General features: G+C 35.9%; 1 protein-coding gene across 1 annotated transcript; it reads left to right on the top strand.

The window, feature by feature from the left end:
* The first annotated feature begins 1769 nt into the window (after positions 1–1769).
* LOC136798185 (fibronectin type 3 and ankyrin repeat domains 1 protein-like) lies at positions 1770–17683 on the top strand. Its single transcript, XM_067054768.1, has 6 exons — positions 1770–2155; positions 6085–6295; positions 13108–13170; positions 14534–14641; positions 15013–15155; positions 16239–17683. Exons 1-6 carry the CDS (start codon positions 1850–1852, stop codon positions 16608–16610), a joined length of 1203 nt encoding a protein of 400 aa, XP_066910869.1. The 5' UTR covers positions 1770–1849; the 3' UTR covers positions 16611–17683.
* Positions 17684–19116: the final 1433 nt, after the last annotated feature.

Genomic DNA, 19116 nt, shown 5'->3' with positions numbered 1-19116 from the left:
ATTTTGGACACCCACAAGGATTTTATTCGTAGGATTTTGGTTTTTCTGGTTCTTTGCTGTTGTGTGAGTAAATTTCCCTTTTACATTAACCTCAGATATTATAATCTCGATTTTGTTTTTTTATGGTTCTTTCTCTAGCAAGTCTTTAAAAGCTAGCCTTTGTAAATCATATCAAAGGATTTTTTTTACTTTGACCCAAGGATCAAAGTCCTTATTACAGGAACTGTCTGTTGAATTTCCTGTCAAACCCACATCACTCACACCACGCTAGTAAGGGGAGACGATTTATCAACAATAATATAAGATGATCTTTTTTATATAAGAACTATGATACAACACTATGTGCTTTTAAAGAACCATAGTAGTAAATCAATATGCACTCTACTCGATATGTGAATCATCGTTGGCCTTGTTTTCAAATGGAACGGTTACTTCAACGGACACCATTAATTCGTATTCCCGAAATACTTTCTTCAATTTTGATATAAATCACACGTAAACAACTACCTCAAACGATCATTTCCTAGAGTCTAATGGTAATTTTTTTCAACTTTCTTCCTTAGAAAATATTGTTTTCAAACAAATCCTGCCACGATTTCACGCATTTCGAAAAGAGTGTATTGATATTGTTTTGATGTAGAGATTTTTCCTCTCCTCTCCTATCGATTCCCTTCCTGCCAATTTCAAACATAAACACTCCACTTCTTATTTTCTTTCATTATAGTTCTTATTAATTAGCTTTAAATTAAAAGCCCTTTCTCTGATTTCTCAAAATGATTACTTTTTTGAAAGCCCAACACAGTTTTGTTTTAAACGAACATATTCTATTGATAGCCTGATGAAAAGAGAAAACAAATTGGCTGAGATTTTTTAAACAGCGAGTTTTTTTTGTTTGTTCTTTTGATAAGCTGTATCATGTAAACTGAGCCTTTTGAAGAATTTTTTTTCAAATATTTTTGGGCATTTACGCCATATAATGAATAGTTGATATTTCACGTATGTCCTAATAGAACTAATGTTTTCAACAGTTATTGTGTTATTTTATTAGGAAAAGTTATAAATTTTTTACATTCTTGCTATCTAATCTAGTTTGTGAAAAAAAAAAGATATCGTTGGTTGATCTTCTTCGAAACTTGTTTTAGCATTTCCTTTTCGTGCAATCTGTTCCTCACGCATGTATAATTTTTCGTTCTTTTAACCATTTGAAGCTAATCTTTGTTATAAACGAAGATGAATCAAAGCATTGGGGTGGACAAACTGGATTTGTCGTTCTCTTTGAAATTTCTTGTTTCTCTATTTTAGTAACGGTACACTTTTTTATAAGAACATTCATTATTTTTGAAGCCTTTAGGTGTTCTTAACTTTTTGGGTTTTAAGGCTAAAAAATATATTCTTAACAAGTTCTTATTTTCACCATTTTGGTTAATTTTTCTAAGAAATCGGGTGTTTTGGGGTCCGCAAAGCCTTAAAATGTTCTTAAGATTTTGACCACCGAAGCCTTAGATTTGCTCTTATAAAAAAAGAACGTGTAGGGTTCCTTAAATGAACTGCCTCGTTTCTAAATATTCTGTCTGTTTATGTTAATTGTAGAATTAGACAGTGTTTAGGTTTTGTAGGCTGTGATGCAGACGGCTGTTGATTGTTGTCACCTTAAATCGCCCGTTGGCGTTCGAGTTGTCACAGTGTGGGATTTTTTCCACCATTTTGTACAAAATTGACTTCAGCATTGCTACTTTATCTTGTTTCAATCGTCATTTACTTATAGTGATAGAAAGATAACAAAATGTCATACAAAAAGATAAAATAATACAGAAAATGAAAACAAAAACACGATAATATCTCATCAGTCATGCAGCGCCAACCTTCGCCAGAAAAGAAGATGAAAACGCCCTTAACAACACTAATGAATGAATTCAATGATTGGGAAAATGCACCAGACCCTCCAATCATAGGGAAAGTCACATATTGTTCCTTGGAACTTGTCTGGAATAAAGACCTTATTGATGGAATCACTGGTGCTCCCAAGACGAAGAGTAACACGTCAGTTTACTCATTACACAGTACTGCATCCACCAGAAGTAATGGTGGTTGTCGGATGAAGTATATCGTGCAAGAAGAAGAGATTGGGGGACTGGTTACTAAAGGATTTGGAACGGTAAGAAATCGATCGTACAATTTTTAGGTAGTTTACTCAGTCCACATGGCCCCCGGCGTGCGCATCGAACTGGGGCCAAAAAAGTATGTCACCCACCATGGTTGGGTGATGAAGAAAATTTTCGACTTTTTGCCCTTATTTCACCCCTCTAAACGGTATATATAAGATTTTTCAAAGTAAAAAAAAATACTTTGAAAAATATTGGGGGGCCATGGCCCCTCTGGCCCCCCGTTGACGGGGGCTGTTGAACTTTGCAAAGGCAAAGGAATTCATTCGAAGGATACCTCAGTAAATTATAAGGACAATCATGCAACTTTATTTCCAGCCATATTTCATCTTTAACAAACTCTAGTCCTTTATCATAATTTGCACTGATGTCCTCATCGTTATAATAAAATGAATTCGCCTATCTACAAATGTTGTGGGGTTTTATACACTCTCATAATTTCCCTAGGTAATACGCAAATAGTAATTGGTAATAAAATGACGTAGCAATATGTTCTATAAATTCTCTAGGTAATATAGCCGTATGCTAGTAAACAAATTTCTATAAAATGAAATTCTCAAAGGGAACGCGATAACAGGGGCCATGCTCCAATCTTCAGGCATTATATTCAAAACATATTTAGAATCTAGTAAAGTACGCAACCTCTATTAAATACACGCTTTTTTTTAATAAGAATACAGTACACTTTATAAGAATCTCCATGATGAAAATGGCCAAAAAATTAAGAATATGGTAAGAAACTTTTTGATAAATAACGAGATTGCTCACGGGAATTTTTTGACCTGCATTCCGCGCGATCGTGTTTAATCGCCCGCGCGTGTACGCTCTGGGAATTCTGTGTGCTTATGGGTACTGTATGCAAGAAAAAGCTCCTCTCCTCAGTCTTTTGAGACTTTAAGGAGATTGGAGAGTGTCCTAACCCACCCTAGATGAAAATTCTAATTTTACAGGCACTAGCAGGGTTTACAGCCCGTTTGCTGCAGTCCCATTAAAGTTAAGAGTCCTGAAAATCCCCTGAAAATCTTGATGAGTGATCGGCTCCTGCATGTCGGAAATGATCTAAAATCATTTGTTTAAGTCGGTGTTTTTTTAGATTGTACCAAAATGTCTTTTTTGGGTATCTCCTGTTTGAGGCAACCTTTCTTAATGAAAACTTTTAAATGAATAGTTCAATTTATTTTGAGAAAAAGAGATCGGATGAAATATTACGATTTTTTTAGTCTGGCTTTAATTGGATGAGTTGAACAGCTACAATTTAAGGACAAAATTAGGAGTAATCTAGGATGAGAGCTTTCTTATGTGCGGATGGATGAAAAATTCCACAGTTAATGACTCCTTATCTATGAAAGATTCCGTCTTGAAATTATACTCTCAAATGGTGTACCATATAAATTATCAGAAAATTTAAGCAAAATGATGGAAGGAGTAGAAAAGGATGAGATATTCATATTCCAAAGAACGGGTTGTCGAAAAGAATGTTTTAAAAACTGATGGATATTATTTTGAGGATGAAAATCACATGAGTGTAATAGTAAAGAGTGTATCTTTCAGAAAATAGCAATATATTCACCGAAAGAGTGACATAGAATGAAATATTCCACTTTTTATGTCACCCGAAATCGAAAATTGTGGAATTTTCATCCTTTTCTACTCCTTAAATTTAAATTTGAAGATTTATGGTATCAACAATAGATTTCCGAAGAGTTTAGATGATAAAACCGTTTTAAAAAACTGCTAAAAAAATCAAATATGCGAAACCTATATATCATCGGAATCCTCGTGGAAAAATACGTCATTTCTGAAAATAATGTCAAAAAATTCCTAACATCAAAGAAGATATCGCAAAAAAGATAATTTTAAAGATCTCTGAAAAGTCCATCAGGTACATTCTAAAAAAAACACCGACTTAAGAAGTTAATACTTTGACATGATAAATAAAATTACACAGGTCATGGCAAATAAAGGTTTGGTATTGTAAATCATTGTTAACTAATTCTCTATATACTGAGTGACCGAGTGGATAGCGCGGTGAGCAATCAAGGATAAGTAAGTCACTTTTGAGAGTTCGAATCCTATACGGTGCGTTGAAGTTTGTGTTAATATTTTGTCAGCATTGACCAAACTTTTTCTGCTTTTATGAGCGCTTATTGATATTTTTGAAAATTCCTTTTATAATTTTAAGAAACAAAAATTTTCTAAGTAGTGTCACTTCAGTGCAGTATTTCAAAATGGATCAGGTTGGTTAGCGGGTGAAGAGTCAAAAGTCACGACTTTCCGTTCTCTTGAAAATCCAGTATTCCAAAACTTTCAACTAAAAAAATGCATAAAAATCGACTTTAGTCTTTTTCTATTATCTTACAAACACTTTTTTCAGAACCACAAGTAACTGAATGTGATGCTAAAAAATAATTGATAGGTCTAAAAAATAATTGATAGGTCTAAAAAATGATTGACAGATGCGGGTTTGCTCGCGCGGGTTATAAATTCTCGTGATGAGGAATCTCGTTATTTATCAGAATGTGGTAAGAATATCACCATCATGGAATTTAGCAACTGAACCTAAGAATGCCATTTTTAATGCATTTTAACCTGTAGATTGCCAATTTCGATCTTAACCTAAGAATACCGTAAGAATATTTTGGATGATTTTCGCCAAAAAGTTATAGATATCCATGATGAAATGAAAAAACACCATTCTTATAAAAAAAATCGTGTAATGCAAAATACTACTGAACTGAAGTAATTTCAGATATGGTTAAGCTTGCTCAAAATTAAAAAAACTATGAATTTATAATGATTACAAAAAACAAAAAGTTTGATGCTTCATTAGTGAAATATTCCATAAATTCCTAGTTTCAATTTTCAGTGGGCATTTTTTAGCGCTACGTTCGCTTAAATTCCACGTGACATATTCTAGGACTTCATAGTCAATGTTTTGCCACCTACCGATATCATGTATTTTACAGACTGTTCTGCAAAGTAGAAAATACTGTTGGAGTTAAATTTTTTCTGTTACTTATCATTTTAATTTGACAAACCAACCCGCTTTCGATCAATACTTGCCTTTAGCTAAACTTACATTCTTGAGAGCGAACCCCTCCCCCTCCCAAAGATGCTTCCTACACTGAGATGCTTCAAAAATAAAGGTTTATAAAACGATCAAGGTTTTGTAATTTATTTAAGTCAATGTAAGGGTGCTGAAACAAAATGTTATATGTGAATATAACCAACTTTAGCGTTTCAAGGAAAAACTGTCAGCTCCATAATTTTCAGAGGATGTCCAAAATTGAAATAGACCAGCACGTGATAAAGAGCTCTTTATAAACTGAGTAAGAAAATGTATTACATCAAATTTTAAACTTTCCCCGACCAAAATTTATGGGCCTTTTTCTGGAAAAAATATCAAAATGAAAAGCAGAATTTCCTCCAGAGTTCGCATAATTTATGCAAAGTGAAGCCATGTTTTCTTTGCAGTCTGTTCCTCTAAAGGATGCATTGTAACACGCATGCGTAATTAGTCGTTCTTTTAAACCACATGTAGTTAATTCCCGTGAAAAAGGAAGGGGATCGAATCGCTAGGGGTAGTACAGGCACTTTCGGTCGGGGTTGTGGACGGCGAAATATGTCGTTTTTTAGTAATACAGGATTCTTTGAATAAACCCCCTCTTTGATTCTCCTGGATGTGAAACTCTGATTGCAGAACTCTGAAGTGGATGTTGTCCGAAAATAATGCTCATAACAGCTCATAATATATTACATTACTTTTTTTTTTGTCACCAACTTTACTGAACTGAAGTTGATTTAAATTATTTAAAACGAAGAAGAAAAACGTTTAAATTCGTATGTCAAAGTGAAAGAGATCACAAGATTCTGTTTCAACGATATCTTTTCAAACCTCGATTTTTTTTCAATTTCGATGTAGGTTTACAGCGGCTTTGCTCAGCGAAACACATTCAACGGTCTTGACGCACGCACCATGTACCGCTATCGAATCAAATACAAAGGAAACGGTAAGGAGACGCCCTGGAGCCGCCCTGTTGAAGTGATGACAACCAAAAAGCCACCATCTGCAGAGGATCTACACAAGGCGGTGTTAAAAAATGACTTAGAGGCTGTTCAGTCATTACTAGAAGGTGAGTTACTGATCTCTTGTTACTGATGACTTGATACTCTTATAATAATTTACCTTTTTAAAGTCAGTGTAAAAAGGGTGTGCAGTGTTTTTATTTTTTTGGCAATAACTTTCCAACCAGATGTTAAAATAAAAGTTTGGGTTTGTTGGAAATAATATGCACAAAACTAAATTTCCCCATGTTTTGTAGTTTCTGAATTTCCAATAACCGGCAGTCTACTGTATACCTTAGAGAGCCAGGGCGGAAGGACGGCGGCGACAAAACATCCAATGTCTTATAAAATGCTCGAAGGTGATCGAAAAGTTATCAAACTTGGAGGGTTAGATGTTATCATGTTTGGACATTTTAAGAAAAACAAGAAAGCCTAAGCACTGTCAGCATATTTTTCCGCTGCAGAATCGCCATACAACAGGAGCGATGTTTTTCAATTTATAGACTCGAGTTCATGGCTGGAACCCCCCCCCCCCTGGCCTGAGGGGGGGCTAAAAGGTCAAACAGCGATTGGTACCTAATTTTGGCCTGTGGCTAGGGGGACTAACCATGTTAGGGGTCACCTAAATTTATTCAGATGGATCTGCCTGGGGGCATACTATGTTATTGTTTGGTGATTTTTTTCTGAACATGCTTTTCGTCATAAGCAGCCTACCAGACCATAGGTTGGCACTTTCTCATCTTATATTTTGTTGGGCAGTTCCAGAAAAAAACCATTATCACAGCTGTGGACGACAAGGTTTTTAGGATTTTTTTTCACTTGGAAATCCTGAGAAATTTGAAAAAGGTTTAGGAAAATCCAGGATTTTTCCTCATTATTTAGTCATATGTATTGGAAAATCCATAAAATTTGCTCTATTTTCTTGCCAAGTTTCGGAAAGTCCAAGATTTTCCCATAAAAAATCTTGAATGTTACGGAAATCCTGAAGTTTTTCAAAAGTAAATTGTTACGAAAAATCCATGTCGTTCACATGGGGTTAACAGACTATAACTTGAACCGCCCAATCTAAGCAATGCTCAAAAACTGGAAATTTGGTATCTAATATATTATCTGTAAACATTTTTTAATTCTGTTGCATTACTTAGATAAAAAATCTGTCTGGCAAGGGATTTGCCCCTTGACTTACAAAACCTTGATAATCTGGCATGAACCTTCAGTACTTAGCTTATTTCCTATTTCTTAGTATAGGGCATTTATTCTATTTAGCAATAAGCTAAACTAACTATTGTATTTGTTTGATTGTCTGAATGAAAAGGATTTTCGAAAAAATTTGACGTGTCATTGGCTTAGGGGTCACCTAAAATATTCGGCAACCAGGGGTTACCTAAATCTTAGGGGTCACCTGAATTCTTAGGGGGCACCTAAAACCTGCTGCCAAGCCATGGAGTTGGGCGAGCAATAAAGATTTAATTACTTTATAAACTTTTTTCTACTAATTAAGAAAGAAAGATTTGACCATATAAGTTGGAGGTATTAATTATATGTGGTTTTTTCTTACGCATGCGCACAATAGAAAGTCAGGCAGTTCGACTTTAGCCTGGAAAAGTCGATTAGGCCACGACAAAGTCAAAAATTTTCGGCCAGTTGTGTTTTAAAGGTCCATTTTGCTGCGCGCTGGGCCAAAAATGGTATTATACATTCCTTGACATTTCGTCAACACTTGAAGTAGGAATAGGTTTTTTTAATCAGTTTTAATGTTCTGAAAGCCAATTAAATTCCCAAATACCGTTTTTAGATCAATTTGCAAACGCTCTCACTTTGCAATTCCCCCCATTATGCCAATGATAGAAAATATTTTTCACAATACCTCAAAAAGTATACCTTGTTTTAGGTTTACACATTCAATCTGGTATGTTTTGATATAGGGGATGCGTAAGTATCGTGTATAAAATTCCCGTCCGATAGTTGTCCTATGTGTTTTTTAGTTCTGAAACAGGTTACCCCTGAATTGGGGGTAACTCTCGGATGGGATTTTTATACACGATAAGCATCCCCTATATCAAAAGATAGAGGGGATGCGTGCAGCCTAGTTAAGGATACAATAGCAAGAGTGGTTTATACACAGAATAGACTTGAAGGCCATTTTGTTTAAAAGGCTCTAGTTCGATAACAAAATTTTACGATAATTTTTCCCTAAACCTCTGCTCTAGTCTCAGTCTAAACAAGAATTATGGGTTTGATAAGAAAGATCTTGGTTTTTCTCACAGAAAGATTTGTTTTCAAAAGTCATGGTGAGAAAGTATAAAGTCAAGTACCAATTTGAAAATGTATGCTAAAATATTTAAATATTTCACACTAAAGGACTATCTTGAGATATGGCAAAAAAAAATATTTCACAAAAATCTGCTATGAAAAATATAATTGCGTGACTATTTGACAGACTTTAAAATTAAAACGAAAAAAAATAATAAGCACAGTCGTTTTGGTCATTTCGATTTCGATTCCAGAACTGAGAAGTTTCCAATGACTTATCTGCGATGTTTTTTCTGCCTACCTGCTTGACAAATCAATTCCAAAGGGATGGAAAAGTGTCTGACTTTATCAACTGGCTTTGGAAAGTCATTTACATAGATTCTGAGTCCTAGCGGTTTTTTCCAAACATTTCAGTCATCCTTCGTCGAAGACACGATACAGAAAGTTGTATATATTCTTTGGAGAATAGAGGAGATATTAAAGCAGCCGACAGTTTTGTCCCGGTAAAAGTGCAGATTAAACGTTGTCATCAGTCAGTTATGCATACATTAACTAGCTTATTTGCCGTTGGAAAATGGCAAGTGGAATTTTAGTCAAGGAATGGCAATCGTAACGAAATATAACGACGCGCTTAGACCATGTTCAGACGTTATGGTCCCGTTTCGCTCCGAAACGAAACTTTTTCGAAACAAGTGTGAACGTCAAAATTCGAAAGGTCAAAAAAGAAGACGTTACTCAGCAAAACAGATTGAAACATTTTCGCTCCACTATTTTCATCGGAACGGAACTGCTCCGTTTTCTTGCTCCGAAACAACGTTCCAAAACTAAAATCAGTAACGAAAATTGCACTGGAGCGAAAGAGAACCGTAACCAACGTCTGAACATGGTCCTAGTTTCTCAGTCTTTACGAGCTTCAGCGACTCTGATCACAGGTAGCGGTTGACGTGGCTCAAGAATAGCTATCCTGTTCCTTCGCACTCGATTTCTAACTGTGCGACGTCTCAAACCAAATAGGTTTTTCAAAACGTCTCTATATGAAGAGCTTCTCAATACGTAGATGACAGGATTACAAAGCGAGTTCATGTTATATATCAATACACCGATATCGATATCAATTTGTGTTTGCGGTGTTTTATTGATGATGTGACGTAATATAAAACCATAATGGCAGCCTGAACACGTGATATACGCCGTCAGTAAGATGACGACGTTCCAACTGATTTGTCTTTGACGTCGCGGAATTCTATCCTCGTTACGCCGCATTGAGCGCACGGCAACGGAAGAATTGTTCACCGTTCGCAAGATTAAGCAGTAAAAGGTGATAATGACGCACAGCTCTAGAACGCAAAACATCATATTCAAGGATCCGAATACAGGCAAATAGATGATGATTAAAGTTGGGACAAGCAGACCAATACCAACAGCTGACACCAATAAGATTGTCACACGTCTCCTGGTCAATATTGCTTGATGACTGAACGGTCGCGAAACAGCTAAATAACGGTTGAGAGCAACCAAGGTGATCAAGAAGGTCGAACACCACGTATTAATTGATCCAATGTATTTAATGATGTGCGGTTTGTCATAATGCAGATGTTCGGCCGTCATGTAATATATACATCTGGCTGGCACAAGAACCAAGCAAGTGAACGTGTCCCATAAGTTTAAAGCAAGCAAGAACCGGTTAGCACTGGACAGTTCCAATCCTCGACTGCTTTTCCATAAACAATACAAAGCCAGGCAATTGATGATGAAACCGACCATCGCTACTGGGATGTTAGCAACGCCGTAATAGTAATATTGATGATACATACTAGAAAAAGAATTTGATGTGCATTTGACTCTTTCTTTAATTCGATCTCTAAAAGGGACCAAGAGTTTTCTTCGAATTATAGAAATATTACAATTATAGAAAGTATTTTTATGAAACTTCCCATTCCTGCTGAGGAAAGACTACTTTAGGCGTAGAAACTTTCGCGAGCAGAAACTTTCGCGATTTTCGCGAATTTTGGCCCTTTTCGCGAAAGTAAATGTCTTTAAAAATTCTAGGAAGGGCCATTCGCGAAAGTTTATGCTCGCGAAAAACTCTTGATACATACTAGAAAAAGAATTTGATGTGCATTTGACTCTTTCTTTAATTCGATCTCTAAAAGGGACCAAAAGTTTTCTTCGAATTATAGAAATATTACAATTATAGAAAGTATTTTTATGAAACTTCCCATTCCTGCTGAGGAAAGACTACTTTAGGCGTAGAAACTTTCGCGAGCAGAAACTTTCGCGATTTTCGCGAATTTTGTCCCTTTTCGCGAAAGTAAATGTCTTTAAAAATTCTAGGAAGGGCCATTCGCGAAAGTTTATGCTCGCGAAAAACTCTTGACAAAATAGAAAATCTGTTAAACTTCAAACTTTGAATAAAATGTAACTTTTATGGCACTTTTTAGCCTGCTAAAATACTAATAAGTCAAAAGACAAATATTTCAAGCCAATCCAAGAAGTATTTGACCCTCTAAGCCATTTTTTCATGTGAAAATTCTCAATTTTACGTCTTGATTCGCAAAAGTTTATGCTCGCAAAAATAATTTTCCGTTAAATTCGCGAAAGTAAATGTCGTGAATTTCGCGATTTTTCGTCCTCGCGAAAGTTTCTGCTCGCGAAAGTTTGTACGCCTAAAGTAACGTTCTAGTTCGAATTAGAGAGAGTGAGCTCTACGTTCCACAGTATAGAGGCTCGACAGATTTGGGAAGAATATGAAATTTCCGCCATTATTGAAGAAAACTTTTGATTTCCATAAGATTTGCCTTTTCAAATTCAAATGCTGGATTTTCCAGATGATCGATCTCAAATATGTCTCCAATGATTATATTAGGGTCTTAACTTTATTAACAGGCTAGTAAAAAAGACTATTATTTTGCATTTCTACAATGCTTTAAAGGACTCCTTTCACTTTAACAGCCGTTCTCTCTTACATTTCACAAATTTCGATCACCTACAATCACCAACGATCACCAACCCTAACGATATTAGAAGGAGTAAACCTAAAACAGAACTTTTAAAGAAAAAATTCAGTTCCAATTTCGTAAATCTACTTGAAAAAATTCTCAGAAGGCAACAAACCACAATGTCAATGACCTAGCTATGACCTATCACTTGACCTGACATGAAAAAAGTCGCGAAGAGATATAACGCCTTTTAATGAGATTTCCGTATCAGAAAAAATATTTATTCTTTCAGATTCTTTAATAATGTTAAGAATGATTCCCTGCTAACAAGATTAACTGGAGGTGATTATGGTTAGTTTAATGCCAATAAAAAAGGCGATAAAAATTAATAATCTAGTAGCCCATCATCACCTTTGTAAAATAGGCTGAACTGACAAAATTAAACGTTCTATTATTTATTGGACCATTTCATTTTATATCCTTACTGGAGGTAGGTAAATGAACATTTCCAGGGGGGGGGGTATAAAGGAGCATTGACTGATTTTAGTTCATCCATTCCCACTTTCAAGGAATAAAAAGAACTAGCCGTATGCGCAGCGTCGCACGCTGCGTGTCCCAATCCAGCGAAATACTATAGATATAAAAAACTAAAAAACTCTAAAAAAAGAACGATAGCTGCCGAAATAATGATACGATTTTCATTTTATGAAATAAAGGAGAAAAAAGATAACATTGCATTGCAATTTTTAACCACAAATTAAGTAAATGGCTTAGAAGAATTTATATTTCAGATCTTTTTAGCCATCGTGACTAGCCATTGTGACTCGACATTCGAGAGTGAATTTGAAAGACTTTGAAAAGTTTTAAAAGTGATAGGTATTTGTACATTGTACACAGAAAGTTTTAAAGAGCATCTGTATAAAAATTCTTCAAAGGCAAAAATTATATTTGGGAAGAAGGTTGATTTTAACCCATTCAGCTCCAATGTTCCTGTATAGAAACTAGTATCTTGGCATCTCAAAGTTAGTCTAGTGGTAAAGAAATCTGCATAAGGTGCGAAAAGACGATACCCCGTGGAAAATAGCAAATTTTGCAAAAAAAGAACCTGGAAAAAATTCTTTTCATGACTTAAAGTGGGGGTGTACGAACTAATATCAGTCCTTTACCCCCTGAAAGGTTTAAGAATAGCTTTTTACCCCCTGGAAACACGAAAAAACACTTCTTTAGACCTCCTGTGGAAGTTCCTCCCGAATTACCCCCTGGAAATATTCGTTCACCCCCTGTATGGTTATAAAATGAAATAGCCCAATACAGCCATCTTTCTTTAAAATTCGAATTTTCCTGTAATTATTTAGGCCATGAAATTTATTTATTATTGGTAGATAGATATAGAGCAGAATGTTAAAATGACTAAAAAATGAATTGGGTGATTGTCTTGGGTTTTTCTAACAGCTACGCAAGAAATAAAACTACCATATGATGGGATACTTAAATTAATTACCCTAGTGATAATTGATCTTACTGTGAACAATACTGACCAGTCTCTAAAATATACACACCTTTGTCTCTAGAACAAAGGAACTTTCTGGTTGAAATGTAGACTTGACCGTCAGAGGCAATGTGTTGAATTTCATGTCGACCACCTGCTAATCTCAATAACCACTAATGACTTCTTTTTCCACTTCTAGAATTGGACAAAGGAGTGATCGACGCATGTGATAAGTTTGGATATACATCACTGATGACTGCAGGTGAGATATTCTATTTGCTCTTAGATTGGCCGGTTGTGGAATGTTGGTGGAATGAATGCCTCACTTATCAACTCAAATGACATAATGGGTGGAGGCTATTCTAGAAAAATTTTTTACATGGTTTTGGCGCTGCTGATTTTTTTTTTCCGTCAATGAACAAAGACCTACGCTAGCGGCTGAAAACCTTCAGAACTCTAGCTTGCGGTTTTCCAGCGATCGAAGACCTGCGCTAACGACCGAATACCTACAATTTTAATGTGTGATCAGTTTCCAGCGGCCGAAAGGTCGCACAAACGATGAAGACCTGTATAACTAAATGTGACAAAACGCTCGTTTCAACGTTCATTTGACGTTATATGGACGTTGTGAACGTTAGATAAACGTTGAATCAACCTTGTGTGCCAGTTTGGATAGTTCCAAATTGTCATTCAAGCTTTAATCTCATTTCGATTTAATTGACGTTTAATTACTTAGATTAATATAAAGTTTCCCACCGTTCTTTTTATTCCTACTTTTTCTTTTTTTAATTTCAAGTTAAGTCGGGAAATTTCCTTCAATAAGGGAGAGCTCACATCAGCCACAGTAACGTATTAAAGTATGAAATACACGACAACGAGGGTGGTGGAATAGTTAAAAAGGACAAGATCCTAGGTACAAGGCTACGAAAAGAATCTTTTCCTCTCAAAACAAGGACTTCAATAGTTTGATAGCCAATGCGGCCCAAATAATTTGATTTTTAAACTTAAGGTACTCATCCGCTGGTTACATTTAAATTTTCAAATGTCTAAGTCATACAGGTCTTTGTTTGGTTGTGAAGGTCTTCAGTCGCTGGAAACTGATTTCACATTATATTTGTAGGTATTAGGCCGCTAGCGGGGGTCTTCGACTGCTGGAAAATCGAAAGTTAAAGTTTTGAAGGTATTCGGCCGCTAGCGTATGTTTTCGTTTGTTGACTGAAAAGAATCCGCTACGGTGCTGTTAGGTGTAGGCTTAGGATTAATGGACGAGAGATCCGTAGAACTCGTTTAATAAAAGTGAAAGTGTTTCATTTCTGATGTAGTTTAGTAATCCGATCGAACCAAGAGTTTTGTTTCATTTCACCCGGAGATTGTTGAGATGAGCTTGATAAAGTATGGATACCTGTTCGAAGCTTGTTGAAATATAGGGATGGTTTTTGATGATGATTGATGGATGTAAATTTTTACGGGGATTTCATTTGACGGAGGGGAAGAGATAAAACACTGGTAGAAACTTGAACTAAAAGATTACGTTAAGTTTGGCGTTTGAATGTTTTTGAAAATTTTAGCGGGTATTTAATTTGCCAAATTTGATAACCGCTAAAATTAATACCCTTCCTTCACAGTCTCCAAAGGTCACAAAGACATTGCCAGGTTGTTGATCAAGAATCACGCTGATGTCGATTGTCAAACATCAAGCAACAAAAATGCTCTAATGGTCGCCTCCTTTACTGGTGAGTAACTACAATTGTTTGATCTTCAGTACTATCTCTGTATATTTCTGTGTGTCTATTTGAGGCTGCATTACATTTCATTCGCAAAGCGTTTCCACGAATGATTGTCTTGTTGGTCGTAATCTCAGGATTCTCCAAATCTGCTAAAAATAAGTTTAGTAAATGTAAGTGAGCTAGAGTAAAAAAAACTTCCAACGTAATTTTTTAGGTGAATTCAAAATTCACTGAGAATTATTTCAGAAAGGTTTCAGCTTTTTGACATTTAATTTACCTAAAATTTCAACGTTTTAGATTTTTTCATTCGGTATGGTCCACGTGTCCGTTTTGCTATTATTTGGTTCTCATTTGACTGTCTTCTTCTTTTTTGACAGGAAATTTTGAAATGGTGCGATTGTTACACGATCACGGCTGTCGGAACACAATGACGGATAATAGCGGATCTACCGCTTTACATTATGCGGTTGACAGCGGTAATATTGACGTCATCAGGTACCTGATCGGTAAAGGATTGAACGTAAGTGATTAATGTTTTTTATTCAATGAATATAAAATCAAAGACATGAGAAGGGGATAAGTGTTTTTGCTAATTTTTCAAAATCTCTTAATCTGAAAACATCTGTTTAGGCTAAATCTTATTCTACTTGCGTTTCGAACCAAAAGGAGCATCTAGGAATAGTTAGTAACATTTCCAGGCTCGGATACAGAGCGGAGGCTATAACGAATGGAGGAAAGTGCACTTTCTTATCATATTACCTTATATGGAATTACTCTCCATGAATAAGATAGCCTACCTCCTGTATCCGACCCTGATTGCAAGCATTTTGACACCGCCTTACTCCCCTGGAGTAGTCTAACGACTCTAGCTACCATTTTTCGGACACAAACATAGTTTATAATACATAATCATAGTTCGAATCGCACCCCATATTCTTGATCGCTTTTCTCGCATTCTATCTTAAACAATTTTCAGAAGGAATACAAACTCCAAAGCACCTCTTTTCAAGAATGATGTTCTATCATTTTAGTTAATATCAATGGTGCATAATGTCTTGGAAGTTGGAAAAAATCCCAATGACACCACGATTTTGAGGTGGCTTCCATCAAATCTTTAAAGGGGGTAGAACCTAGAGTTGGGGGTTACTCTAGACTAGGGCTGGTTAGAGAACCCTTCTGAACAATGACTAATAACGACTTCGTCTTGGTCAGAGAAATTTTTAAAATATAAGGACACATAAAGTAGCCCTAACGTAACGAAACAACAAATGAGCGTGGACAAAAAAACGTGGTTACAGTATTCAAAATGAAAATGGACAGGCAATATTTTGGACATCAAAATGGAGTAAAAACCTAGTCTACAACATACGCTAAATAATAATGTAACACCATAATCTGCTATGTTACACAATAGACGATATCGGCTTTACCGAATTCTCCCCGAATGATTACCCATGATGCATTGTGCAAAAAAAATTCACGGACGATATTGATGACGATACCAATGCATCATGGGTAATCATTCGGGGAGGATTCGGAAAAGCCGATATCGTCTATTACCAAGTAGCTTTGTTGCAAAGTCCTCCTTTTTCATTCATTTCAGGTCGACCAGAAAGATTTCACTTCAGGATGGACACCCCTAATGCGACTCGCCTCCACCAGCGGTGATCTAACAGTTGCGCGCGTTCTCCTACAAAATCGCGCGGACGCCAACGCGTTCGACACAACACACAAATCAGTACTCATGATGGCAGCACTGAATGGTCACACTTCCCTGGTGAAACTACTGGTAGAAAAAGGTGCCAAAGTCGATTTGACGTCTGCCCACAACAAAACGGCACTGGATTTTGCGCGATCCTTCGATCACAGACAAATCATCATTTTCTTGGAATCGAAAACAAAAGAACTAAGAAAAGGAAATAATCAAATCCCTCCCATTGGGACTAAAAAGAGAATGACCACGGTCTCAGGGTAGAACTTAACGATTTTGTGAGAACCTCTGTTGTTCAAATCTTTCTATGATGGGCCATTTCACAGTCGCAAAGCGTGATGGGTAATCAGGACCACTGCGCGCTAATGACGACCTATTGGTCCAAAGCACAGATATCTGTAAAGCCCGAAGGGCTAGATAGGCAACTTTAAGCTTTCTCCAGCAAAAAAAAGTGAAGCAAAAATTTGACTTTTTAAATTTCGTGCCGATGGATAGGATCTAGCATTTTAATTTTTATCGGAGCGCGAGATAAAAAAAGTAGGCGGCAAACGCTATTTCACATCTCTCAAACCGGTGAAATTGCATATTTTAGTCACGTGACTTTGGTAGGAAATCCTTCCAAACCTAGGCTTCACTTTTCGATAAAAGCCGCAAATCTAGCCCTTCGGGCTTTACAGATCTGTGGTCCAAAGTTATCGGGGTGCAATCAGTCCTGATTACCCATGATCCATTTCGACTGTCTTCAAGGCTCCCTTTTCTATCCTCTTAAAATACTCTCTATTATTCGAATCATTCTGTAATTCGAAAAACAAACTAGAATTCGTGTTCGAGTTCGAATTAGCGATAGGCCTTGTACGAATACACTTGTCGAGATGTATGAAATCATTGTTTTAATGTCATTTAAAGTTATTTTTCGATTTGAAATGAATGATTTGATACAATGATTTTGATATATCTCGAGAAGATTTGAAAAAAGTGCTCGATTCGCTAAATTATTTGCGGAATCTTTATGTCATTTAAGTTAGCAACTCTTCGCATCAAAACGATTATTTTGGTGATGGACATATTATTTCTCACAATATCCTACAGAGAATTATCGATATGAGATGCATGCTTTCCTTCGAGTTCAATTCACGATTTTATTTCCGTTGATTTTATTTAATATAGAAAGGTTCTATTTTTCAATAAGTTTTATTCTTTAACTTTTTTGCATATTATTCTGTATATTTAAAATGATAGGGTTGAAAATTAATTGCTTAATATATTTAGATACGTTGTAAATTTGGTATATTTTTAAATTTCTTAAAAAAGTAAAGCAAAGAAACAGACTAAACAGATTCAGCCACGAAAATTTATTTGTTGTATACTTGAATTAACGATACGGGCTTGAATAAAATTGTCATATGTTCCTGTGTTAGTAGAGACATGAATTTAATATAGACACTGGATGAACAACGCATGAAACGGTGGAGAGCGAAGTATTGTCTTTCAATTGTTAAAGAAAACAATCGTGGATCGCCATGGAATGTCAAGGCTGCTCGGAATTCTCTGACTTTGAAAATCATTAAATAATCACATTTCTAAAACATCAATTATCTTTGTCTGCTTGTACTTTTACTCGCCGAAAAACTAAAATACTTAACAGATACATGCACTTTTTACTGAATGTTTGTCGGAAAAGAGTTTTTCAGGTACCTTATTGGAACTAATTTTCGCGGGTTTTAATTTTAGCGTTTTTCGCGGTTTTTCGTCAAAATCGCGAAAATTTGAACCCGCGAAAAATTTTGAGAGTCGAAAACCGCGAAAATTAATTCCCGCGAAATACAATTTTTTCCAATTTTATCGAAAAAATTTGGAAAATCCCTAGGAAAATGAAAGAAATTTGTCCAAAAAAAGGCAAACCCGCGAAAATTCCTGAATGGAAAAAACCGCGAAAATTAAAACCCGCGAAATGCAATTTTTCGGGAATTTTTTTTCGACCGCGAAAATTAGTTCCCGCGAAAATTAGTTCCAATAAGGTAATAATTTTCTTCTTGACACCAATATATTTTTCATTTAAAAACATAGCCAGGCTATTGGTTGGACTTGATAACGATATATTATCATAGATGATCTTAGTCTCATTTCACCCAAATGTCTACGTTCATGTTGTAAAAAACGACGGAGAATTGCGCAAATGTGACATAATGACTAAAATATTTTAACTTTTTTCAAAGTCTTCTTTCTCTTCAATCAATATATGCTATAATACATATTGTTCTTTGGCGATTGTATTTCTCGCGACCACGCGACCGTCGTTTGAGTGGTAAGATTCCACTTCTTGTAACTTAGATTCCGCTGCCACTTTTTTCTAGTGGAGAAAAAAGCAAAACGGGTAGTTCAAAAAATGAGCTTCGGAAAACTAGGCAGTTTCCTCGATTTTGCATGAATATTTTCATCCAAGGACAGCTTCGTTATACAAGTGTCCTTGTTTCAAGAGCAGCCACCGGCTAGGAGCTAGGAAGTATGAAATATCTGTTCTTGAGGTCCCTTTCTCCTGGAAAAACTATCTGTTCTGTATCCTGGGCTCTCCTGGATTATATATAATCTGTTCTGGGAAAAAATGGGACTCCTGGAAAATCTGTTCTCTAGAAATATTATGCTCCTGGAAAAATATAACAGCTATTCTCTAAGAAAGTTAAAATGCTCATAGAAAACGAGATCTTTGAAGAAAATTACGAAGCTCCCTGGAAAAAAATATGACATCTCTATTCTGGTTGTGTTTTCACAA

Source organism: Clytia hemisphaerica, unplaced genomic scaffold, assembly GCF_902728285.1.
Source record: "Clytia hemisphaerica strain Z4C2 unplaced genomic scaffold, Clytia hemisphaerica genome assembly, whole genome shotgun sequence".
NCBI lineage: Eukaryota > Metazoa > Cnidaria > Hydrozoa > Leptothecata > Clytiidae > Clytia > Clytia hemisphaerica.
Note: the sequence above shows the minus strand (reverse complement) of the source record. Positions and strands in the feature narration are given on the sequence as shown.